This window comes from Micromys minutus, assembly GCF_963924665.1.
Source record: "Micromys minutus genome assembly, chromosome: 1".
In the NCBI taxonomy this organism is placed as follows: domain Eukaryota; kingdom Metazoa; phylum Chordata; class Mammalia; order Rodentia; family Muridae; genus Micromys; species Micromys minutus.
Window position 1 is genome coordinate 202895761 of NC_137969.1, and position 26345 is coordinate 202922105.

The 26345-nt window shown below is 37.4% G+C and overlaps 1 protein-coding gene across 1 annotated transcript in view; it reads left to right on the forward strand.

Annotated features, from left to right (window-relative positions):
* The window catches only part of TTC6 (tetratricopeptide repeat domain 6), a gene marked incomplete at both ends in the record, with an annotated part of 174830 nt that overhangs the window by 147114 nt on the left and 1371 nt on the right, over positions 1–26345 (forward strand). Inside the window, 5 exons of the mRNA XM_080912417.1 lie at positions 245–364; positions 2994–3067; positions 7201–7411; positions 15128–15280; positions 15939–16114. Of these exons, the coding sequence (XP_080768543.1) occupies positions 245–364; positions 2994–3067; positions 7201–7411; positions 15128–15280; positions 15939–16114 (734 nt within the window). The remainder of the gene's footprint in view (positions 1–244; positions 365–2993; positions 3068–7200; positions 7412–15127; positions 15281–15938; positions 16115–26345) is intronic.

A 26345-nucleotide genomic window follows, 5' to 3' on the forward strand; every position in this document is an offset into this window, starting at 1 on the left:
CTAAACTATCCAGTGCATAGGAGTAGTACATATGTGGGGGCAAACAGATGACATGTATCACAGGCACAGTGAGTACTCACTTAAAAGCAGCATTAGCCATACTGGATAGTAAAGGAACTCTTCCAATCTAGCATAGATAGACTCACGTCCATTCCAGAGTGGGTAGAAGCATCTTTGGCTTAGGGCAGTAGACTAAGCAAGGTTCTAAAGTATTACACCTTGGCTATAAGTGTTTTCATTTTAGGCTTTACGAGATTATGGAATTGTGCTGCTTCTCGAAGCTGGAGAAAACATAGCGTTAAACACCTTAATTAACCGTGGACTCATCTATATTGAACTAGAGCAGTACGGCTTTGCGCTAGAGGTGAGCATTCCTGTGGACATGGGCAAATGGTCTGTTCTATCTCACACATCCTCCGAACACTAGTGTTCACTGCTACAGAAAGGGAGTCTCAATGAGTAACCATGTTAGCAAGAATCCTTATAAGACCTAAGCACATTCCACTTCGTTTTGATTACAGCTGATGGTGATTTTTTTTTTTAATTAAGGCTATCACCTCCCCCAAAGAAATACATAGAAAATTCAATTGTTTGACAAATTAATTAGTGCGTAATTTACTCTGCTTAGCAATATTTTTTCTTGCTCATGGTTTTTCTTTTGTTGAAATTTGTCAAATTAAATATGTTTCAAGTAGCACAGGACCTTGCTGTGCAGAATGGGCTACTGAGAACACCATTTTAGGTCTTTAAGAATAGGCCTTAGATCTAGAGCTTATGGAAGCATCTTGGAAAGAAACAGGTAGTTTTTAATTGATTGCATTACAGAATAGAGATGGTTCATTGTTCTCAATTTTAATCATTATTACAACTCGAGAGTAACTTTTGTGATTAAAATCTAGAAACAAGATAAAGATGGGATATTCCTTTGCAGTTATGTGACAGCTGGTTTATGTATTTGTTACATCCATATAGCCCATATAACTTTATAGAATGAAGTAATTCTTTGCTTTAACAGTGGTGTAAAATTTACAGTTTTAACTTAGAGATAAGGAAATAAACATCAAGGAAAAATTGAATAAGATCTTCAAAGCAGTAAATGCTGGGGTAAGATCTGAACTCAGGTCTCACTAGATTATGAAGGTTATGTTCTTTCAGACAAGGCTGAAACACTGATGACAGTTTTAATGTTTGGGAGAATCAAGATAAAATTACTCTTGATTCTTTTCTTTCTTTATATACACTTAATCCATTAACAAATCTAGTTTATTCTATCACTGAAATAAATTGTGAATTAAATCAGTTCTCCTAATTGTTGTTGTCTCTTTCACCAGGAAGTCCTAGACTAGATTTGAACTCAGATCTCAGAATAGGATTATTCAGTAAACTGTCTCCTAGTGTGGTGAAGTAGGTATCCTTGTACAAACATTCTGCACACAGTAGCCAAAAGACCACATTAAAACATAAAGGACATGAAGTTAGTCCTCTGCTGCAAACCTGCAGTGACGCATCCCACACAATAAAACATGAAATCCTGACCACTGAAATCAAATTGATATGACTGATACTCACTTCAGACATTATCCTCAGTCTTCTTTTCTTCACTAAAGACTTTCAACTCTGGCCTTTTGCTGTATGCTGGTAATACCTACCCCCTTCCTGCCCAGGGCCAATACACAAGCTGTTCCTATGCACATAACACACCTGTAACTCTAAGCCCTTCTTAATTCAAGATTCTGATTAAACATGATATTTTAGTCAAATGTAAACTGAATAGTTGAAATAAAATATCAAAATTGTGGAAGTAGGATTAAAAAAAAACATATAATGAAGAACACACACCAGCAAAAACAAGCAATAAGTTATTAGACCCCAAAGCAATATTGTCAACAGTTATATTAACTAGGAATGGTCAAATGACCCCAAATAAAAGAGTAGACAATCAGATGGGAAGCTTGAAAAATATCTAGTATATTCTTTGTACATGGAGCACACTCAAATATAATGATATGGAGAATGGAAATGTATAATAAAACACACAAAACCAAAATAGTGATTCTTCCTTTGTACAAGAAAAACAAGACACTAAAAATTAAATAAAACATTTAAATAATGCAGAGCAAGGAACAATAAAGTTTATAATAGTGAATGATAAGAGAAGAACCAAGACAAAGCCATAAAACCTATCCAGAAGGGAAAAAAGATTTGTGGGAGGATCGAGTGACTGAAAGCTTACATGGTATTCAAACTGAAGCACACTAGAGAGATAGAGGGCGATTGTCTGACCTTCCCAGGAGCAGCTTGATTAGGAAGCATCCAGGCTAGAATGCATAATGATATGGCACCTTATGATGCATCGGAGCATTTCCAGTGCCTTTACCTCCCCTAACTTCCATCACACCTTCATGCTGTAGACTCAGCACTGTTTCCCGGGTCCATTCAAATCAGCTCCAGTATCCTTTCCAAATGCCACATCCTAGAGTGAGAGTTTCTGGATTCTTTTTTTAACTTCACAAAGGCATCTGGATCCTTAACAGACTTATATACCCCCTTCAAGAAGTGTGGGTTCCAAAGGTGGGTTCAGAGTAAACAAATCAGCAGGCAGTGCTTTGTTAGCACTTACTGGCCTGGTGCCTAACTGTTGAAAAGTCATATAATTCCAAAGGTTTTCTCCAGGGGAATTTCCTCTTCTGTCTGAGAAGGGAAGTTTCTGGTGGTATACACAGCAAGAGGAAGTACATGAGACTCTGCATAGTACAGGGTAACATCTCAAGAAAAATCCCAGTTCTTAAGGTAGGTGGGGGTAAGAAACTCGGGGTGTTAATAATGATTAGATCCTTTGCTCTATCCACTCTCTTTGGATGGGGTTAAAAAGCAAACTTTTAGGAAGATATGTATTTTAGTGCTTATGTATACTTAATGTGGCATCAAAATTAGAAGAAAGTCTTGAGAGAAACTCATGACAAAAATAACGAGGTCTTATAAAATTGTTTCAGGATTTTAAACAAGCTTCACTGACCAACAAGAGTAGCGTGAGCCTCTGCCAAGCCACTGCCATGTGCCACCACAGGTATGGAACACCCTTATCATCAAAGCCGAGGCAAGAGGAATGAGCAGACTTATCCAGTTATAGCCTCATAACTGAGGGCAGAAGGGAATGTGGAGGGTGGAGGGAAACGTGACTGTGATAGATTCTAAAATATGGGTAGACATAGAGAGAGTTCCTTGCACAGTTCTGGGGACTGTATCAGTGGCTCACTTGTTACTTCTAAAAAACTGTACCAAACCACAAGTAAACATGTCCGTCACAGCTTTGAAGACGCACACTTGATTCAAGCATACACACAAAATGACAATTAAATGTATGCATAGTTTGAAATATCTAGGCATAAAATAATTTGCTCAGAAAGCTCATTTCCTGGAAAAGAGGGGGTTTTAAAAATATCTTCAAGAAAATTTTGCACCAATAAAACATATTCATGTATCTAAAACCAATGAAAACAATCTCAGAAAAGTTTAATATATTAAAACATACAGAAATACGATACTCCAGAGTTAACGCTTTCTGAGATTTCTGTATAGCATATTATAGACAAGGGCAATTGGAAAAAAAAACAACAGTAATGCACAACCTTCAGAAAAACCGCACGGTTTTCATCTGAGCGCAATGGTTTTGTTTAACAATGGTTTATAGCATTACTTTTGGTAAGGGAGAGAATAACAGTTCCTTTGAAGGCTTAGATTGGGATGGTTTGCATATTATAGGGGCAAGTCTGTGCAGATGCACAGTTTAAGAGACTAGAGTAGAGTCTGAATTAGTTGGAACAGTGACATACTTATTTTCTCTTTAGGGAGTAGAGGCATAGCTACAGTGCCCCACAAGAAGTAAAGGTCTTTATTGTAAGAGGAAAGCACTATAGTGGTTATAAATTCTGCGGATGCCTTAGGGTTAGAACCCTGCTCTCGGACCTTCCATTACATGCAGTCACAGCTTTCTTTGTTTGGATGCATCGATCTTTGTGCAATCCATCTCCTTAAGTACTTGTCATTCTTAAGGAGAAATGGAATAGTGACTGATGTGTTTACTTTGGTCGACATGTGTAGGCCAAAATGTCTGAGATCATTGCATTCAGTCAACATCCGAGACATCCATAACTTCTCTCGGACCCGTTTCTGTTTAACAGCTATTAGAACCAGCCAGTCTCCCCATGTTCGAATCGTGTCACGTCTTTATGGAGTGTTGTGTTGAGATAGAACAGCAAAGCCTTCCTAAAGCTGATGCTGCTTTGCAGCTCCAAATACCAACTTTCCTTGGCTCTCTAGGCTCTCCATTGTTCTCTAATAGAAGTGAAATTTAAATCAGCGGCAAAGACTGGAGAGCTCAGAGTTTTAATCACCAAGTATTGAGTTTTCACAGTTTGACTGAGCATTAACAACAAGGAATCATTAGTGATTATATATTTTTAGAAAGACCATTTTGGTAACATACTTACTCCATAGAAGTGTGGCTTATAAATATGGGACTGAATTTTGACATTTTTTTGGTAGAAAATATATATTAATTTGGACCATTTTATAGATGTAATAGACCTTTACATGCTAGTACATTGATCTTTGAACTCATGGAGTTGAAGACATTTGAAGAGTCCTTTGCATGTTTCCAGGTCTCATTCTCATGGTTGCCAGGAGACAGCATTCCTTAGGCTGAACATTCTACTCATTGCCCACTTTAATCAGCAAGAGTGTTGTGCTAATGTGAACTTTTAGATGTCAATAAAAAAAGCCACCTGTGTATTTTCTATTACTTGGCTATATGTCACAAACACTTGCTACCAGGACACATTAATTACACTATTTTGATATTTGCACAAGCTATTTTTAAAGTCTTTACCTCTGCAGACCACATTTGCAAGTGTTTGGAAGTACGAGTTTTTGTATCTGGTCACATGTGTGACTACTGTAAAGGCATTGGGCTTCTGTGTCTGTGCGGACACTAAACCGAGCACCTCCTAAGAGTGATCACTTGACATTTTATTCATATACTAACATTTATTTCAGGAGAACTATTAATGCTCTTTATATGTTCCACAGCTGATACTCAACAACTTAAAGATCAACGAACACCCAAAAGCAGTGTCAATATTCTGCCAAATCTTCCCACTGAAAGAGTGTCATGTTGGGGTTTAACGAAAGCTTTAGCCTGTGGCAGACCTGTCTCCAGGAAAATGAAAACCTGCCTTCTACAGGGCATCCGGTTCATTTCCCCTTGTCTATTGCTGTAGGAAGCTGAGGAGAACTTGTGTTCAGCTCTGCCCCCTGGTTTGGTTGTGACTGTCATCCAGGGATAATTTTCAGGTGCTTGCCAGGTGGCTTTCTAGATCCATTTCTAGCTTTTAGGTTGTTTACTCAGCTGAATGGACTAAGTGCTCGTCAGTTAGTGTTGATAGCTACATAATATAACCGCCCTTTGTAATCTACAGTTTGCACTACAGAGAAATGAGCATTGGTTCACTGTCTTGCTGTTGTATGCTTTTGTAATTGGTTGGGCCACACAGAAGGGAAGATTATATTTTATAAGCCCTGTAGCAGAGTATATATCCACAGAGATTTTTAAAACCCCCAGATGGATGAGAAGGACAGTGATAGGATACAAACTGATTGCCAATGAAACAGGGACACCTCAATAATTCATAATGAACACGCGAGGGTTGCCTGGGAAATCCAGAACACACAGCTCGCATAGGTATGTATTGTGAGTAAACACTTCTCTATGCATTGGTGGACACACTGAGTATTAGAAAACCTACCAACACATGTATTTTACAAAGAAGTATGATGCCATTTTTATTTTTGTTAAATAGGGTTAGTCCCTGTGTCGAATTGCTGATGTAATTCATCAGGAAGGCACCTGGAGAGGCACTGTAACCCCACCTACAAATGAAGCCCCTTAAATCATGGCAGTTACTGAGAAAGCAGTGCTGTTCCCTGTAAGCCACCAGAGGGATAATCCTGTGATTTCTGAGCAACCACGCACAGAAGGAACTCAGAAGTTACCACATGACTCAAGAAGGCCATTGTCAACCCCTGGCTGTCTGAGACATCAGAAGCCATGTCTTTCTTACTATTTTAGTGTTGATTCTTGTGTGCTCTTCTAAATGACTCACAATACATGCCTTTGGGTAGTGTTTGACAAAAACACAACAAACAAACATACAAAACTACATAGAGACAGAAGAGGTATTTTTCTAATATTTATTATTTGTATTTATAGGTGTGTGTATGCATTCTTGTATGAGTCAAACATGCATACATCATATCTAACATGTATGCAGGTTGTCTATGGAGACCACGAGGTTTCTGGGACTAGAGCTACGAATGCTTGTGAGCTGCCTGTTACAGGTGGCTGGGAACCCAACCTGTGTCTTCTGTAAGAAACGTAGACATTCTTGACCATAGAAGTTTCTCTCAAGTCCTCAATTATTTTTATTACTACTGTGGACAAGCATTGAAAAAAGTACTTGTTAAACAATATGTGAAGCCACTGATTCATTTCAATATAATGGAATGTTCCTTAAAAAGGAAATTATATATATAATATATATTTATTTATTTATTTTTACTTTATGCCATGAGTCAGTTGATGATGTGATAAATTCTATAGGAGTCACTATTAGACAAGTTTGTTTTATTGTAGGAATCATGAAGTATTCTTATATAAATTAATGTTGTTATGGCATCTGTAGGTGATATAAGCTTATAGGATTATCACTGTATAAATGGTCCTCTGTAAATTCAAGCATTATTAAGTGTATTGAGACTATAATTTAAATATCATATGTTATCAATATCAGTACATGTTTTTCTATGTTGGTAACATATCATGGTTAAAAAAAGCTTAGGATTGAATTTTAGAATTCTTTATTTTTAGAAAAAAGAATTCCAAAATGATATTCTACATTCTTCTGTAAAAATAGTACATATATATATATATATATATATATATATATATATATATATATATATATATATATATATATATACACACACACACACATATATATATATATATATATATATATGTATATATATATATATATATATATTTATTTTGGGGAAGTCAGATGCAGAAAACATTAAATAGGTTACACATAGGTTCCATTGAACCAGTCCACTAGAAGGCATCTCATTTTCTTTCTTTTTCAGAATTAAAGAGTTTGAAGGAGCTGTTGAATTTTTTACCAGGGCTGTTAAAATTAACCCACGTTATGTGGATGCTTATATTGGACGGGGTAATTCTTACATGGAGTATGAACAGGATGAAGCTATGATAAAAGCCCAGAAGGACTTTCTGACAGCACTTCATATTGACCCATCGAGTTTAAAAGCCAGAATCAGTCTAGGCTATAATTTGCAGGTAAAATGTAACAACATTTTTCGCACTGAACACATTGTTTGGACAAGAGAAAGAGTTTTTGGTGATTTACTGGTGATACAGTCAAATCTTATTTCTCAGGTGAACATTTAGTTTTCCTTTACTCTAGTTATGGAATTTACGAATGGAGAGCAAGGGCTCAGTTAAATATGGAAGCCTTGCTTTGATGAGCCTGAGCTCATCAAAGACGCATATGATAGAGCCGGAAGTGATGGTTGTTACCATTCGATAACACCAGAAGTGATGGTTGTTATCACATAATAAGGCTGGAAGTGATGATTCTTACCACACATTGGAAATAATGGTTGGTACCATGATGAACGGCCAAGAAGTAAGAGAAAAGAAATTGCCTTGCTAGACTTAAACCTAAAATCAGCATTATGGGCACAAAATAAACAACGCACAGTCTATCTAAAGAATGGAATGGATGACTTTAAAAAAAGCTAGAGCAGGATGGCAGCCAATGCAATGTGCTCACACCATTTAAAGGCTGAGTACCTAATATGGAGAGAAACTGGCTCCCAGCCCCCAGAGACAGCAGTCTATAAGAAACACAGTTTCTTTTGGATTGTTAAACTTTTAGTTTGGAGAGAGAGGCATTATTATGTGCATGAGAAATTTTTTGATTATAGTTGTAATAAATGTAACAAAAAACAAAATGAAAAACGAACCCCAAAGAGTTTTTAGTATAAAGGATACCAACCAAGGGGAAAGAGAACTTACTGATAGATTATGTTGAGGTATGAAAGATTAGTATTTCCAGAGTGGCTGTATTAGTTTACAATACAACCCACCAACAGTGGAGAGGTGTTCTTCTTTCTCCACAACCTTGCCAGCATCTGCTGTCATCTGAGTTTTGGATCTTGGCCAATCTGACTGGTGTGAGGTGGAATCTCAGGGTTGTTTTGATTTGCATTTCCCTGATGGCTAAGGATGTTGAGCACTTTCTTAGATGTTTCTCAGCCATTCAATATCCCTCAATTGAGAAATTTTTGTTTAAGTCTGTACCCCATTTTTTAATAGGGTTGTTTGATTTTCTGGTGTCTAGCTTTTTGAGTTCTTTGTATACCTCGGATATTAGGCCTCTATCTGATGTGGAGTTGGTAAAGATATTTTCCCACTCTGTTGGCTGACGTTTTGTTTTCTTGTCAGTGTCTTTAGCCTTATAGAAACATTGCAATCTCATTAATTCCCATTTGTCGATATTTGACCTTAGAGCATGAGGCACTGGTGTTCTGTTCAGGAAATTTTCTTCTGTACCTATGTGTTCTAAGGTTTTTCCTACTTTTTCTTCTAATAATTTCAGTGTACCTGATTTTATGTGGAGATCTTTGATCCACTTACACTTGAGCTTTGTACAAGGAGATAAGAAAGGGTCTATTTCCATTCTTCTGCATGCTGAGTGCCAGTTGGACCAACACCATTTGTTGAATTGGCTGTCCTTTTTCCATTGAATGTTTACGGCTCCTTTGTCAAAAATCAGGTGACCATATATGTGAGGGCTCATTTCTGGATCTTCTATTCTATTTCATTGATCCACGTGCCTATTTCTGTACCAGTACCATGAAGCATTTAGCACAATTGCCGTATAATATAGCTTGAGGTCAGGGATAGTGATTCCCAAAGATGTTTTCTTGTTGATAAACAAGCTGAGCTTGCTTGTCAGCTGTAGGAGTTCACTGGTGGAATTTGTGGGGTCGCTTAAGTACACTATCATGTCATCTGCAAATAGTGATGTTTTTACTTCTTTCCAATTTGTATTCATTTGATTTCCTTTTGCTGTCTAATTCTCTGGCCAGGACTTCCAGTACTATGTTGAATATGTAGGGGGAGAGTAGGCAGCCTGGTTGAGTCCCTGATTTTAGTGGGATTGCTTCAAGTTTCCCACCATTAAGTTTGATGTCGGCTGTTGGTTTGCTGTATATTGCTTTTATTATGTTTATGTATGGGCCTTGGATTCCTGTTCTTTCCAAGACTTTTAACATGAAGGGGTGTTGGATTTTGTCAAATGCTTCCTCAGCATCTAGTGAGATGACCATGTGGTTTGTTTTCTTTGAGTTTGTTTGTATTGTGGATTACATTGATAAATTTCCATATGTTAAACCATCCCTGCACCCCAGGGATGAAGCATAATTCATCATGGTGAATGATTGTTTTGATGTGTGCTTGGATTTGGTTTGCAAGGATTTTGTTGAGTATTTTTGCATCAATGTTCATAAGTGAGATTGGTCTGAGGTTCTCTTTCCTTGTAGGATCTCTGTGTGGTTTAGGAACGAGGGTTATTGTAGCCTCAAAAATGAGTTAGGTAGTGTTCCATCTGATTCTATTTTGTGGAATAGTTTGGAGAGTATTGGTGTTATGTTGTCAATAAATGTCTGATAAAATTCTGTACTAAATCCATTTGGACCTGGGCTTTTTTTGGTTGGGAGGCTTTTGATGACTGCCTCTATTTCTTTAGGTGTTATGGAATTATTTAGATGGTTTACCTGGTCCTGCTTTAACTTTAGTATCTTGTATCTGTCTAGGAATTCATCCATTTCCTCCAGATTTTCCAGCTTTGTTGAGTATAGGCTTTTGTAGTAGGATCTGATGATTTCTTGAATTTCCTCAGTTTCAGTTGTTATTTCTCCACGTTCTTTTCTGATTTTGTTAATTTGGATACTCTCTCTTTGCCCTCTAGTTAGTCTGGCTAAGGGTTTATCAATCTTGTTGGTTTTCTCAAAGAACCAGCTCTTAGTTTTGTTGATTCTTTCAATGGTTCTTTTTGCTTCTATTTGGTTGATTTCTGCCCTAAGTTTGATTATTTCTTGCAGTCTACTCCTCCTGCGTGTATCTGCCTCCTTTTGTTCTAGAACTTTCAATTGTGCTGTCAAGTTGCTGATGTATGCTCTCTCCAGTTTCTTTTTGGAAGCACTCAGAGCTATGGGTTTTCCTGTCAGTACTGCTTTCATTGCATCCCATAAGTTTGGGTATGTTGTGTTTTCGTTTTCATTGAATTCTAGAAAATCCTTAATTTTTTTCTTTATTTATTCTTTGACCATGCTATCATTGAGTAGATTATTTTTCAGCTTCCATGTGTATATAGGCTTTTTGTTGTCTTTGTTGTTATTAAAGACCAGCCTTAGACCACGGTGATCTGAAAGGATACATGGGAGTATTTCAGTCTTCTTATATCTATTGAGGCTCTTTTTGTGACTGATTATGTGGCCAATTTTTGAGAAGGTGCAGTGAGGTGCTGAGCAGAAGGTGTATTCTTTTGTTTTAGGATGGTATGTTCTGTAGATATCTATTAATTCCAGTTGGTTCATACCCTCTGCTAGTTTTACAGTGTTCTTGTTCAGTTTTTTTTCCATGATCTGTCCATTTGTGAGAGTGGGGTGTTGAGGTCTCCCACTATTATTATGTGGGATGCAATGTATTTTTGAGCTTTAGTAGTGTTTATTTTATGAATATCGGTACTTTTGTATTTGGAGTATATATGTTAAGGATTGAGACTTCCTCCTGACAAATTTCCCTGTAATGTTTAAAAAGTGTCCTTCCTTATCTTTTTTGATAACTTTTGGTTGAAACCCTACTTTATTCGATTTTAGAATGGCCACTCCAAGTTGTTTCTTTGGGCCGTTTACTTGGAAGTTTTTTTCCACTCTGGAAATCAGTCTGGTGGTTCCTCAGAAAAATGGACATAGTACTACTGAAGACCCTGTTATTCCTCTATGTGAGAAGAAGCAGAGGGCCAATAAGCAGAATGTAGTGTCGAGAGAGTGTGATGAGCCCAGACAATTAGACATGAGCTGCAATAAAAGTCTTGAAGTCCAGCTAAAATAGGAATGCCACCAATTGAAGACATGACATCAAGTTTGTATCTTGTGAAAATCCTATTGGGCATATAACCAAAAAGGGCTATTGAGAAGCACATTCACATGTAGGAGTGAATCAGAAAAGGGTGGGGCCACTAAAGAAGAGTTAGGACATCCAAGTGCTGTTCAGGGGAAGGAATGGCAGCCTTTTCTACAGATACATAAAGATCCCTTGCTGTTTGCCAAGAACTGGGGTTATTCCAGTGAGCACAGCAGATATCTGCATCGCGCTCCTCGACCATCGAGGAAAGACGACCACCACCAGAGGATTCTTCTCAGATCATGCTTTATTGTGAGAGCCTCTTGATTGAAGGGGAGAGCAGGGAGGGAGGGGCCCTGAACTACCCTAGCTGTCCACTTTTATAGGGAGAAGCGCATACGGGCTTGCCATGATTGGTTGTCACCAGTCTGCTGACACCAGAGGCCTCGGGATTGGCCGGAGATAGGTTATGTACTGCGCATGAGCAGGGTGCAGCACCTTAGCTGACAAGAGCATTACTATATATGGAGTTGTTTACCTCAAATCGTGAGGGAGCCAGCGCCATCTTGTAATGGCATCCGAATTCGGCTCCCCACAAATATCAAGAGCATCTGGTAAATTAAATCCTTTGTGAGGCAGGTTGCTGTTTAATATTCTTATAGTGCAGCCTCAGTTTGCCTACTTCGTTGTTTATTCAGTCATCTTTTGATGGCCCTGCAGATGTCTGAGCACTTTACTTGAAGAGTTTGCTAGGTAGAAATCAAAATCTAGTTCCCTTAGTAGATACCTTTCCTTATAGCTTTGTGTGAGAGTCTCTAGGTTCAGGTTAGTTAGAATGTGCCAGCCCCTGAGATCCTGGCAGGTTGAGTTTTTGAGCCTGTGAGAAAAAGAACAAAAGCTGAACCATTATGAATTAATTAATGCCCTACCTGCCTGTGGGGATGTGTTCAGTTGCCAGATGGCCTGCTCTGGAAAATACTCTGACATCTTCTATTGATGGGTCCTGCCTCCTGATCTTTTCTTTTTCAAGATGGCACAAAGATTGTTAAAAACAGATGCTTGGTAGATTTACATGCATCTTCTGTGGAGTATACGCAATGTTCCTAAAATTCCAGATGCTGAGACAATTCATTTGCACCATTATTCCATTTATTTGTATAGCACACACTAATTTTGCTTTATGTGTTATGCATCTATTATAGTAGATAGCTGGTATTTTAGTTAGGGTTTCTACTTCTGAGAACAGACACCATGACTACTGACACACTTATAAGGAAAAAAAAAAACTTAGTTGGGACTGGCTTATAGTTTTAGAGGTTTAGTTCATTATTGTCATGGCAGGGAAACATGTCAAGAGGAAATGTACAGGCAGATTTGGTACTGGAGACAAGCTAAGGGATCTACATCTCAATCCATAGGCAGCAGGGAAAGACTGTGAGCCACACTTGGAATAGGTTGAGAATAGGAGACCTCAAGGCCTATTCCCCACAATGAAATACTTCCTCCAACAAGTGCACATACACTCCAAAAAGGCCACACCTCCTAATAGTGCCACTCCCTATGGGCCAAATCTTCAAATACATGATTGTATAGGGGTCATTCCTATTCAAACCACTACATCCGTCTCTCTGTCTGTCTGTCTATCTATCTATCATCTTTCTACACATCTACATACATACACACACATACACACACTTACTTGAGGCAGTAGCACACACACACACACACACACACACACACACACACACACACACTTACTTGAGACATTGACACATTATACAGCCCAGGCTGGCCTCAAATCCACAGAAACCTGACTACCTCTGCTCCCTGAGTACTGGGTTCAAAGGTGAGTGCCACCTCTTCTGGCTATTTTGTGGATATAAATGCACAAAAATAGTTGACATATAGTAGCTATGACTTTAAGTTGTTTAAGATTGGTATAGTAGATGACAATGCAATTAAGTATATATATATATATATTTAATTGAACAACATTATTTTAAAAAACAAAGATAAATGTACAGATTTTAAAAGCATTTTTGCATTACAGTATATGAATACATTTTTGTCAGTACTTGATTTTTTTAAATGTTTGATAGTATGCCTTAAAAATCTTACTAGTTACAATGAGCATAAAGTACATATAAAACAAGATATAACAGGGAAATAGTCAAAGTTGTCTTGGTGTGTGAAGATTAAGCAAATGATTTTTCATTTTCTTTTCTTTTTTTTTTTTTGGCCTTTGTTTTTCTTGAACTTCATATAGTCTGTAAGTTGTTTCTGGGGTGTTAAAAGGGTTATTGTGGCCTCAATAAATGAGTTAGGCAGTATTTCATTAAATTCTATTTTGTGGAATAATTTGGAGAGTATCGATATTAGGTTGTCAATAAATGTCTGATAAAATTCTGCACTAAACCCATCTGGACCTGGGCTTTTTTTGGTTGGGAGGCCTTGAATGACTCCTTCTATTTCTTTAAGTGTTATGGGATTATTTAGATAATTTACCTGGTCCTGGTTTAACTTTAGGATTTTGTATCTGTCTAGGAATTCATCCATTTCCTCCAGATTTTCCAGCTTTGTTGAGTATAGGCTTTTGTAGTAGGATCTGATGATTTCTTGAATTTCCTCAGTTTCAGTCATTATGTCTCCATTTTCCTTTCTGATTTTGCTAATTTGGATACTCTCTCTTTGCCCTGTAGTTAGTCTGGCTAAGAGATTATCAATCTTATTAATTTTCTCAAAGAACCAGCTCTTGGTTTTGTTGATTCTTTCAATGGTTCTTTTTGTTTCCATTTGGTCAATTTTTGCTCTGAGTTTGATTATTTCTTGCTGTCTACTCCTCTTGGGTGCATCTGATTCTTTTTGTTCTAGAGCTTTCAACTGTGCTGTCAAGTTGCTGATGTATGCTCTCTCCAGTTTCATTTTGAAAGCAGTCAGAGCTATGAGTTTTCTTCTTAGTACTGCTTTCATTGCATCCATAGGTTTTCAATTTTGTCTTTGGCCCCTGAGATTTTCTCTTCCATCTCTTGTAGTCTGTTGGAGATGTTTACATCTGTTACTCCTGATTTCTTTTTTAGGTTTTCTACCTCTAGGGTTGTCTCTTTTCATGTTTTCTTTATTGTTTTTATTTCCATTTTCAATTCCTTCTTCAATTCCTTTATGTCTTTGGTTCTGTTTTCCTATAGTTCTTTGATTTCTTTGAGTGTTTTTCGTGTTTCCTCTTTAAAAGCTTCTATTTCTTTATGCGTTTCCTCCTGTTTTTGTTTAAGGATCTTTATCATCATCTTGAGGTATGATTTCGGGTCTGAGTCTTCTTTTTCTGGAGTGTTTGGCATTCTGCTACTTGCTGTGATGGGAGAGCTGGGTTCTGGTGTTGCCAGGTTGTCTTGATTTCCATTGCTTAAGTTCTTTCACTTTCCTCTTGCCATCTTATTGTCTGTGATTATACGGGGTCTTGTTGTCAGTGATTGGGTCCTGTCTCTCCCATGTACCTTGCCTGTGTTGCTGGATCTCTGCTGTTCCTTATTGCAGATGGCCTGAGCAATTGGTAAGCACATAGGGGCCCTGCGGGTGGAAAATGAGCCCCCAAGGCAGAGTTCTGTCTCCCCTGAACCAGTCTTGGGGCATGGAGGGTGTTCTTTCCGCACACTTGGCCCAGACCTCTTTGTGCCCTGGCCACTTGGAGCACAGTCTCACCAGGCCTGCGCCCCTGAATCTCTGCTCATACAATTATATTTATTTGAACATAATTTAATTATAAGTACTTAAAGGCAGTTAGTCAATTGAAAATATTCACAATATAGTTAGATTTGTCATGTTAAATACTGTTTCTTGTGTCATAATATTTTATAACTGTTTTAGGCCCAAGGAAAATTCCAGAAAGCATGGAAACATTTTACTGTTGGCATAGAAGCAAATCCAAAGAGTTATCTAGCCTATGAGGGACGAGCTGTTGCTTGTCTTCAAATGAGTAATTATTTTGCTGCAATGCAGGACATCAATTGTGCCATAAAGGTAAGCAATCTATATTGATAATACTGTTAATAAGATCTATTCACACCATCGATGAATAAGTCTGAGTAAGTTATTCTTCGTTACTTATTAAGAGTGTTATGTAGAGAAATAATGTTTGTTTTCCCAGAGTTTGCATATTTTTCAATCTACATGCATTTAAAAATTAAAAGCAAAAGCAAATTTTTGATAAGTATTTATCCCTCTTAGCAAATGCAACTTGTATGTTTCATAACAGTGTTTTGTAAGACAAGATGGAGTCAAAGTCTAACAGTGATGTCCTGTGTTTGAAGCAATTGGAGAATAACAGACATTTGGTTTCTCCTTGTAGAGAAGGAACACCCTCCCCCATGCTTTGAAATCTTGTCTAGCTTTTTAGTTTTGTTTCTGTAATTTTGAGATACTACTGGGGTAATATAAGGTACAAAAAAGGTAAAGAAATTAAAGTAATTGTTTCTACATAGGACGGACAGCAAAGCATGTTAGCTATTCAATTTAATGGCTTCTCTCATTTAACAAATAAACAGATTAAGTTCCCCATGTTCATTCCTTGGAAAGGACTTACATAAAGCTCTAAAATAATTTGTTTCATGGCTGCCATTCAATAAACTATTGTTAAGACTATACCTAGAGGCCAAATCCTCCTATGATTATGTTGCAGATCAATCCGACAGCAGAATTCCTAACAAATCGTGGTGTGATTCATGAGTTTATGGGTCAACAGAAGAGCGCAATGGCAGACTATCAAGCAGCAATTGCTCTGAACCCCAGCTACTCGCTCGCTTACTTTAATGCGGGAAACATCTACCTTCACCACCGGCAATTTTCTCAGGCAATGTGCATCTTCCCTAACATGTTCTTTGGGCACTATATGCTTCTTTGTTACATTTGTATGTTATATTTGAAGTGCAGCCTTGATATCTCAGGTTAATAAATAATGCTCTGTTCCATAAAGATGCTTATCATTTTCAATGGTTACACGTGTATGCTTGTGTTGATTTATGCTCCTCAGAGTTCCTGATCATCCAGTACTGGTCTAGTAAATGCTCATCTTCAATTTTCAGTGCTTGGCTATTCCTTTTGTCTAATCAGCTTTGGGCCAGAATTCTGTTCTTCATGGTACTTACACATCCCTTGAGATCCTTTTTATGCTGAGAGTGTCTAACCCATCTTAATTTATGTTTTCTTGTCACCAGTCAGGTGAGTACAGGAAATAAGGAGACAGAAAATAACAAGTCCTGGTTTTGTGTGACCACTTAACCTTTAGCCATTTTCAGCTTACACTGTCTGAAAAAGGCTTTTTAGAATTTTAGATGAGACATATTTAGATTTATTTTACTTGGAACATACCTACAGGATTAAATCTCTTGTTTTTCTTAAATCTTTGTCTTTCTAGTTAAATACATTGATTTCATTCTTTCCCCTACTTTGCCCCATTCTTTTTAAGTTGACTGAATTTTTACCATCATTTATTAATTTATATTACAATAATCTATTAATGTTGTGTCTATTTTCTGAATGTTGCTTTTAGCAGAATCCCATATAGTTTTGGTCTTTATTTTTAAAAAGTGAGTAAGATACAAATAATATGAAATTTATAATCTTAACCATTATTAAATTATATTTCTAGCATGGTAAATGTATGCCTTAATGTTTCCAAAATTTTTACTCCTGAAATTTGAATTTTCCCTGTTGGTTGGGGATAAATCAGTTGGGAATTTAGTCAGGTGGAAGGATTTTTATATTGTCTATGCTTTATGTGTACATTAAATGTATTTTACTCTGTGTTGTGTTCCCTTTTGAGTATTTTTGTTTTTCTGGTTTATAGCAAGGTTTATAGTTTTGCTCTAGAGACCATAAAAGTACCTTTATGACCCTTAGTCATTATGTATTTACTTTCTCTACTATGAGCAAAAATTATTCTCAAAGTCCTTCTCATTAACATAGTAGCACAAATCTATACCCCTCGTCTTTGCTTGTCTTTGCTTTTGTTCTTTTGAGACTGTCTTCCTGCATAGCCCAGACTAGTATCTAACTTTAAGTCTTTCTGATTTTCATCTTCAGAATGTGCAGTTCTGGTTATAGGCATGCATGATGATGCTGGCTGCATTCTTTAAAAGGAGGAGGGGACTCGTACCCACTTTCGTTGATCCATGTCAATGCTGATCTCCCCAGAAGAATGCTTTAACTAACACCTACAGTGGTTGTCTCAGACTCTGTCTCAGATTCTGCATTCTCCCCCTATTTCTGCCTTTGCCCCCACTCCTCCTCCAGCTTCTTCCTGCCAGCATTCCAATGACTCCTCTAACCTCCCTTCCTGGATCTCACCTGCATTTGATGTGAAGCAATTACTGCTTCATAAACATTTATCCATTTGTTGATACTGTCCTGTCCAGTTTTTCCAGTCATACAGCTGTTTCATGCTCAGTAATAACCCTGCACAACTGTGATGAATCTGATTGGCCTCAGTATGGATTTGGTGCAAGGGTAGTCATCAATAGTGTAATTATCTAAGACATAAATGAGGTTGTCATTCCTCAGATGTTACTGGGCAGGTTGACAAGTCAATGCCTTAAATTTCAGCTTATTTTACATAATAAGATAGATAATGAGTCTGGGCCCAGTGGCACAAACCTGTAATGCAAAGTACTATAAAGACAGAAGCAGGAGGATCGCAAGTTCAAAGGTACTTTCAATACTGAGTGGAAGTCTATCTCAACACAGAGAAAAACAAAAAAACACTGGTGATCTGCCTCTTTCCTCAGCTGTATCCTACTTGTTTGGCAGATGTGAGGCTTCATGTTCAATTCACATGACTACAAAAAAAAAAAAAAAAAAGAAAGTAATTCATAAGATTGAGAAAAATAAACTTCCCAAAGCAAAATTCTGTTTTCAGAGACAATTAAATTCTACAGAAGGGAGAACTTTACTTTAAACTTATTTATGTTTAGTAACATATATATGTTTATATATGACCCTCATATATAAAATTTCTAGTTTAGCTCTAACATGTATCTCAGACTTAAAATAAATATGTTTAGAGACAGGAGAAAGGATGGCTCAGTGGTTAAGAATACTTAAAGGCACTTTCTGTTCTTACTGAGGACCAAAGTTCTGTTTCTAACACCCATATGGTGGCTCACAATCATCTGTAACTTCAGATTAGGGGATTTGGTGTTCTTTTCTGGCCTCTGTCAGTACCAGGTATACATGTGGTACATATATGTATATGCAGGCACTCATGCAGGCATATAACAATAAATCTCAAAGTGTTTATGATTCTATTTTCCCAACATTGCAGAAGTTTTACTTTGATAAAATACTTCACCTAAAGTGTTTTCCTGTCTTAGGTTACTAAGCTTGGAGGTTACCTCAGAGACTAACAAGTGTTAAACATAGATTCTCAGCTGTGCCCACAGTAAGGCACAGGCCCTTGTCAGTGGGAACCCAGGTCTATCTGGCAAAGGCAGTGCTCTATAGGCCCTCTTACACCTGGACAAGAGGGGAAGCTGGCACATAGGCCCAGAGAGAACACAATGGGAGTTTTCAGAGAGTAGAAAGTACTGTGATATGTGGAAAAGGGTTTGTTTTGGCATAGAGAAATAGCCAGGTCCCTGCCAGTAGTACTCAGGACCTGTGGGCAAAGGGCTGAGCTACCAGAATACCCACACAAGAGCTTCCACATCTGAGCCCACAAGGACAGAGCTGAGTCACTGGTACCAGACCTCATTGCTTGCCCACTAAAAGCCAAACACTGAAAAGCAATTTTCTTCCTGAGCCCACAGGCCCTCAGATCCACAGGAGAGACAGGTGTCAGCCACTGACAACAAGACCACGTATAATCATAGATAACAAAATGGCAAGAGGAAAATGAGAGAACTTAAGCAATGGAAACCAAGACAACCTGGCAACATCAGAACCCAGCTCTCTTACCACAGCAAGCAGTGAATTGCCAAATATTCCAGAAAAAGAAGAGTCAGACTTGAAATCATACCTCAACATGATGATGGAGATCTTTGAGAAGAGCTGGAATATCTCCCTTAAGCACAGGAGGACACACATAAACAAATAGACTTGTTTAAGGAGGAAACATGAAAATCACTCAAAGAACTAAAGGAAAACAAAAGTAAAGAGGTGAAGGAATTAAAAATGGAAATAGAAACAATGAAGAAAACACAAAAAGAAACAACCCTGGAGAGAGAAAACCTAAAAAAGAAAACAGGAGTCACAGATGCAACATCTCCGACAGACTAAAAGAGACAGAAGAGAGGATCTCAGGGGATGAAGAAAACATTGAAAACATAGACAAAAAAATTCAGAGAAGATGCAAAAACGAAAAATCTCCCAACCTAAAATGTCCAGGAGATCCTGGACTCAATGAGAAGACCAAACCTAAGGATAATAGGAATAGAAGAGGGCAAAGAATATCAACTAAGAGGCACAGTAAATATCTTCAACAAAATCGTAGAAGAAAACTTCCATACCTTTAAGAATGAGATGACCATGAGCATAAAAGAAGCCTACAGAACTCCAAATAGATTGGACCAGAAAAGAAATTCTTCCCAACCCATAATAGTCAAAATGACAAGTGTTCAAAACAAAGAATATATGCATATATATAGATATGTAGATATAGATATAGATATAAGCAGTAATGTAAAAAGGACATGTAACATATAAAGGCAGACAAATCAGAGTTACCCCAGATTTCTCAACAGAAACTATGAAAACTAGAAGATCCTGGACAGGCATCATACAGACCCTAAAAGAACAAAAATGTCAGCCCAGGTTAGTATACACAGCAAAACTCTCAATAACAATAGCTGGAGAAACCAAGATATTCCAGGACAAAACTAAATTTATACAACATCTGACTACAAATCCAGCTCTACAAAGAATAATGGATGGAAAACCCAACACAAGGAAGGAAACTGCATCCTTGAAAAAGCAAAAAAATAAATAAATAAATAAAAATAGATAAAAATAAATAAATAAATAAATAAATAAATAAGCAAGAAAATCAAATGAAGAAAGACACACAGACATAATTCTACCTCTAAAAGCAATAAGAGCTGGAAGCAGCAACCACTATTCCTTGATATCTATTAACATAAATAGACTCAACTCCCCAATAAAAAATATATCGGCTATCAGACTGGATACATAAACAGAATCCAGCATTTTGCTGCATCCAGGAAACTCATCTCAGAGACAAAGATAGACACTATCTCAGAGTAAAAGGTTGGGAAAAAAACTTCCAAGAAAAAAACCCCAAGAAACAAGCTGGAGTGGCCATTCTAATATTGAATAAAGTAGATGTTCAACAAAAAGTTATGGAGAAAGATAAGGAAGGACACTTTTTACTCATTACAGGGAAATTTTATCAGGAGGAATTCTCAATTCTTAACATATATTCTCCGAATACAAGAGCACCCATATTCATAAAAGAAACCCTTCTGGAGCTCAAAAAATACATTGCACCCCACAGAATAATAGTTGGAGACATCAACACTCCACTCTCATCAATGGACAGATCATAAAAGCAGAAACTGAACAGAGATGCAGTGAAACTAGAAGAAGTTATGAACCAATTGGAATTAATAGACATCTAGAGAACATTTCACCCTTAAACAAAAGAATATACCTTCTTCTCAGCACCTCACAGCAACTTCTTCAAAATTGAACATATAGTCCATCACAGAAAAGCCTCAATAGATATAAGAAGAATGAAATACTCTCATGCATCCTATCAGATCACCATGGTCTAAGGCTGGTCTTTAATAACAACAAAAACATCAAAAAGCCCATATACACATGGAAGCTGAACAATAATCTACTCAATGATAGCATGGTCAAAGAAGAAATAAAAAAAGAAGTTAAGGGTTTTCTAGAATTTAATTAAAATGAAAACACAACAAACCCAAGCCTATGGGATGCCAGGAAAGCAGTACTAAGGGAAAAACTCAAAGCGCTGAATGCCTCCAAAAAGAAACTGGAACGAGCATGCACTAGTAACTTGACATCACAGTTGAAAGCTCTACAACAAAAAGAATCAGATGCACCCAAGAGGAGTAGATGGCAAGAAATAATCAAACTCAGAGAAGAAATTGACCAAATAGAAACACAATGAACCATTCAAGACTAAACAAAACCAAAAGCTGGTTCTTTGAGAAAATTAACAAGATTAATAAACCCTTAGCCAGAATAACTAGAGGGAAAAGAGAGAGTATTCAAATTAACAAAATCATAAATGAAAGTGAAGACATAACAACTGAAACTGAGGAAATTCAAGAAATCATCAGATCCTACAACAAATGTCTATACTCAACAAAACTGGAAAATCTGGAGGAAAGGAATGAATTCCCAGACAGATAACAGATACCAACATTAAAGCAGGACCAGGTAAACAATCTAAATAATCTCATAACACCTAAAGAAATAGAAGGAGTCATCAAAAGCCTTCCAACCAAAAAAAGCCCAGGTCCAGATGCATTCAGTGCAGAAATTTATCAGACATTTATTGACGACTTAATACCAATACTCTCCAAACGATTCCACAAAATAGAATCAGATGGAATACTACCTAACTCATTTTTTGAGGCTACAATAACCCTCATTCCTAAACCACACAAAGATCCTACAAGGAAAGAGAACTGCAGACCAATCCCCCTTTTGAACATTGATGCAAAAATACTCAACAAAATCCTTGCAAACCGAATTCAAGAACACATCAAAATGATCATTCACCATGATCAAGTAGGCTTCATCCCTGGAGTTCAAGGATGGTTTAATATATGGAAATCCATCAATGTAATCCACCATATAAACAAACTCAAAGAAAACAAACCACATGGTCATCTCACTAGATGCTGAGAAAGCATTTGACCAAATTCAACACCCCTTCATGTTAAAAGTCTTGGAAAGAACAGGAATCCAAGGCTCATACGTAAACATAATAAAAGCGATATACAGCAAGCCAACAGCCAACTAAATGGAGAGAAACTTGAAGCAAACTCACTAAAATCAGAGATTTGACAAGGCTGTCCACTCTCCCCCTTTCTACTCAACATAGTACTGGAAATTCTGGCTGGAGCAATTAGACAGCAAAAGGAAATCAAAGGGATACAGAATGGGAAAGAAAGGAGTAAAAATACCACTATTTGCAGATGACATGATAATATACTTAAGTGACCCTAAAATTTCTACCAGAGAACTTTTACAGCTGATAAACAACTTCAGCAAAGTGGCTGGATATAAAATTAACTCAAACAAATCAGTCGCCTTCCTATATTCAAAGGACATACATGTGGAGAAAGAAATTAGGGAAAAGATATCCTTTACAATAGTCACAAAAACTATGAAATACCTTGGTGTGACTCTAACTAAGCAAGTGAAGAACCTGTATGACAAGAGCATCAAACCTCTAAAGAAGGAAATCGAGGAAGATCTCAGAAAATGGAAAGATCTCCCATGCTCATGGATTGAAAGGATCAACATTGTAAAAATGGCCATCTTACCAAAAGCAATCTAGAGATTCAATGCCATCCCCATCAAAATTCTAGCTCAGTTCTTCATAGAGTTGGAAAGAACAATTTGCAAATTCATCTGCATAACACAAAACCTAGAATATCAAAATCCATCATCAACAACAACAACAGCAACAACAAAAAACCATCTGAGGGAATCACTATTCCTGACCTCAAGCTATATTACAAGGCAATTATGTTAAAAACCACATGGTACTGGTACAGAGATAGGCAGGTTGATCAATGGAACAGAATAGAAGATCCAGAAATGAACCCTCACACATATGATCACTGAAACATTCAATGGACAAAGGACAGCCTCTCCAATAAATGGTGTTGACTCAACTGGCACTCAAATGAGTGCAAATCAAAACAACCCTGAGATTCCACCTCACACCAGTCTGAATGGTTAAGATCAAAACTCAGATGACAACAGATGCTGGGAAAGATGTGGAGAAAGTGGAGCACTAACCCCAGAGAGCTCTGAATACCCCAGAAACAACTCCCAGGCCATATGAAGTTAAAAAAAAAAAGGCCAAAAAGTGAAAGCCTCAGTCCTTTTTAGAAAAGAGAAAGAAAGAGAGAAAGAAAGAAGTGTATAGCACCCCCTCAGACTGTGGTACACCTGGACTTTAAATCATTAATAATCTAAGAGCTAAGAATATAGCCTTATGGCATTTTTGGTATTTAAAAATAATTACTTTTCATCTATACACACCAAGAAAACTCAGACTGTTTCCATGTTACATTGTGTTCTACATGTACTTTATGCTTATGGTAACTAGTAAGATTTCAATACATACAATCACAATCAATCCTCCAAAAGATTTAAGTACTGACAAAAATATAATCACAGTTTTATGCCAAAATGCTTTAAAAATCTATACATATGTATGTCTTATTTAAATAAAGTTGCAAGAAAAAAATGATGTATGGGTTGAGGTTATGGTTCAGTGATTCTGAAGAGCTTTAATAGATTTTTCAGAGTACTTAGGTTTGATACCCAGCATAAACTTGAAAGTGTACAATCGTCTGTAATTTCATTCTTAGGGGAATTGAATCCTCTTTTGGCATCTGAGGGCATTGTATAAATTCAGTACACTGGCATGCATGAAGGGAAAATGCCCAAATTATAAAAATAATAAAGTAATAATCAAAACAAAGCTCTGTTGTTCAGAATTCGATACAGGGCTAGTGTACGGCCTGCGTGATTTGCTCTCATTCGATAGAAGGCTCACTTTGTCCGGTTAGAGAACTGCAGCTTACTCATTGTTCGTTGATGAGCTAAAGCGAAGCGTACATTGTTTTACAAGGAACGCGATGCTTGGAGTCATTCATCTGCTTCATTTTTAATGTCTGTGAACCGAATCTTTTCTTACGGGATGAGCTATCTTTAAGCTCTTCAGAGTCGCCTGTCAATTCTGCTTCTATCTCAAGGAACCCTTAAATTGCACCTGCCTGTGACATCAAATAACTGTCATCAGCAATAAGAAGAGTCACAAAGTCTTGATGTAAGTGACCCTCAAAAGTCAGGGGAAACAAAGTTTACCAAACATTACCTGAAAGTCTTTAGTCATGGAAAATTCATTGCATTGAAAGAAAAGATTTTCCATAATAATTGACTGAGTGTTACTACATTTGCACACTTCTCTCAGTACTCTATGTATACACATTTCATCCATACATCAGCAATGGAAGTAAAAGTCCCCTCTGGCTTTGGAAGATTAAGGAACTAATAGAAATAGAGTTTTATAACTCAGTCACTATAGGGGCAGGATTCGGAGCCAGCCTTCTGTTTTCTTAATCTGACCCGTAGCCACCGTGCCGTTAACGTTTATACTAGCCCAGCTAGAAGATGATCTTAAGGAAACATCCCTGAGAAGACTGGAGAGAAATGGTTCAGTGAGGGAAGAAAATGGTCTAAGAGGGAGAGTCAAGGTGTAGGGTTAAAGGTCCAGGCTACTTCAGGGTTTGGAAACCTGCTAAAACCCATCAATCCCTGATCCTAAAGTCCCACCAATCCCTGGTCTCGGTTTAAAATCCTGTTAGTTCCCACCCTGGGAAACTAGTTCCCTCCTGCTTCTCATGGAGCAAACTCAGCCACCCTCTTGTGTCTCTCCCAATAAATCTCTGGTGTGAGGTTTCTGTGCCATGTGAAAAGAAAATATATATATAAAGTACATGGTTGCTGACTAATGGGAGACCTTTTTCTTCAGAGATACAACATCTCCATTGGTGAAACCTTCCCCCTCTGAGCTGTAACACTTCCACTGGAGAAGCCTTTTCCTCAGAGCCATAACACATACAGAGAAATTTAAGGACAGAACCGTGAAGAGTGTCTGTGCTACAGAAATGCTTTAGAGGAAACAACTCAAGCCAACAAGGCTTGAGAACAATCCTGAAGCCTTAGTTAGAACAGAACTCTAGAGAAGATAGAGTCTGGGTTGCAGAGACTTGAGAGGCACGCTGCCTGAGAGACCAAGCTGGGTGTGATATGCATTTTTCTTTTTATAGACAAACTTTAAGTTAGGAGTCAGATGTTCATCCCTCAAGGCATGAGAAATGGATTTCTTAACATGGATAGAATGGTGTCAGACTATCATATTGTCTGAATGGTAGGAGGTTTTTGTTGTTAGTTTTTAAATTCTGTCTAATGTGCATCAGTACTCTGTTTTGTTTTGTTTTTAATTTGTCCTTCCATCCTTACAGTGAAACAAAACAATGATAAAGTGTACAATGACAACTTTGATTAAAAATGGTACTACCCAGAGTAATACATATTTTTTAAAAAATGTAAGCTGTCCTAGAATCAAAATTTGTAATGTTAAAATGTCATTTTAATTTAGTACATGTTATTTTCAAGTGAATACAATAGCAGTTTTGAAAGCAAAGTCAGAAAAATAGTAGCATTTTGGTACAAAAAATCATTTTGATCTATGTACATGGGCCAAACCTGTAACTCAGATAGTTAGAAACTGAGGCAGGAGTTAAAACAGAATTTTAAAAAAAGATTTATTTATTATATATATAAGTACACTGTATCTGTCTTCAGACACACTAGAAGAGGGCATCAACTTCCACTACAGATGGTTGTGAGCCACCATGTGGTTGCCAAGATTTGAACTCAGTACCTCTGGACGAGCAGTCAGTGCTCTTAACCACTGAGCCATCTCTCCAGCCCTGTTAAACCAGAATTTAAATAATGAATTAACTAAAAGAAGATCATGTGATGAGATGCCACAGTTTGGTCCAAAGATAAGAGAAGTTGCTGGTTCATTTTAAATGTTGATACTTGTCTCTTTGTTGGCTTGTAGCAGTTTATTCTTGGGTCAGGACTGGAGACCTCATTTTGAAAATTCTTTTGAAAACTAATAACGTTTCACCAGGGAGAAGGAGAAAGCTGAGGTTTTTTAAGGGGGAAAAGTCCACATGTAATCGGAGGCTTACAGAGTGGTTCTGTTCTCTCTTGACCAAACTAGTCATCTTCACCTTTGTGTCCACATCTTCCAATTCTGTGGTGAACACTGAATAATGTAATCTTC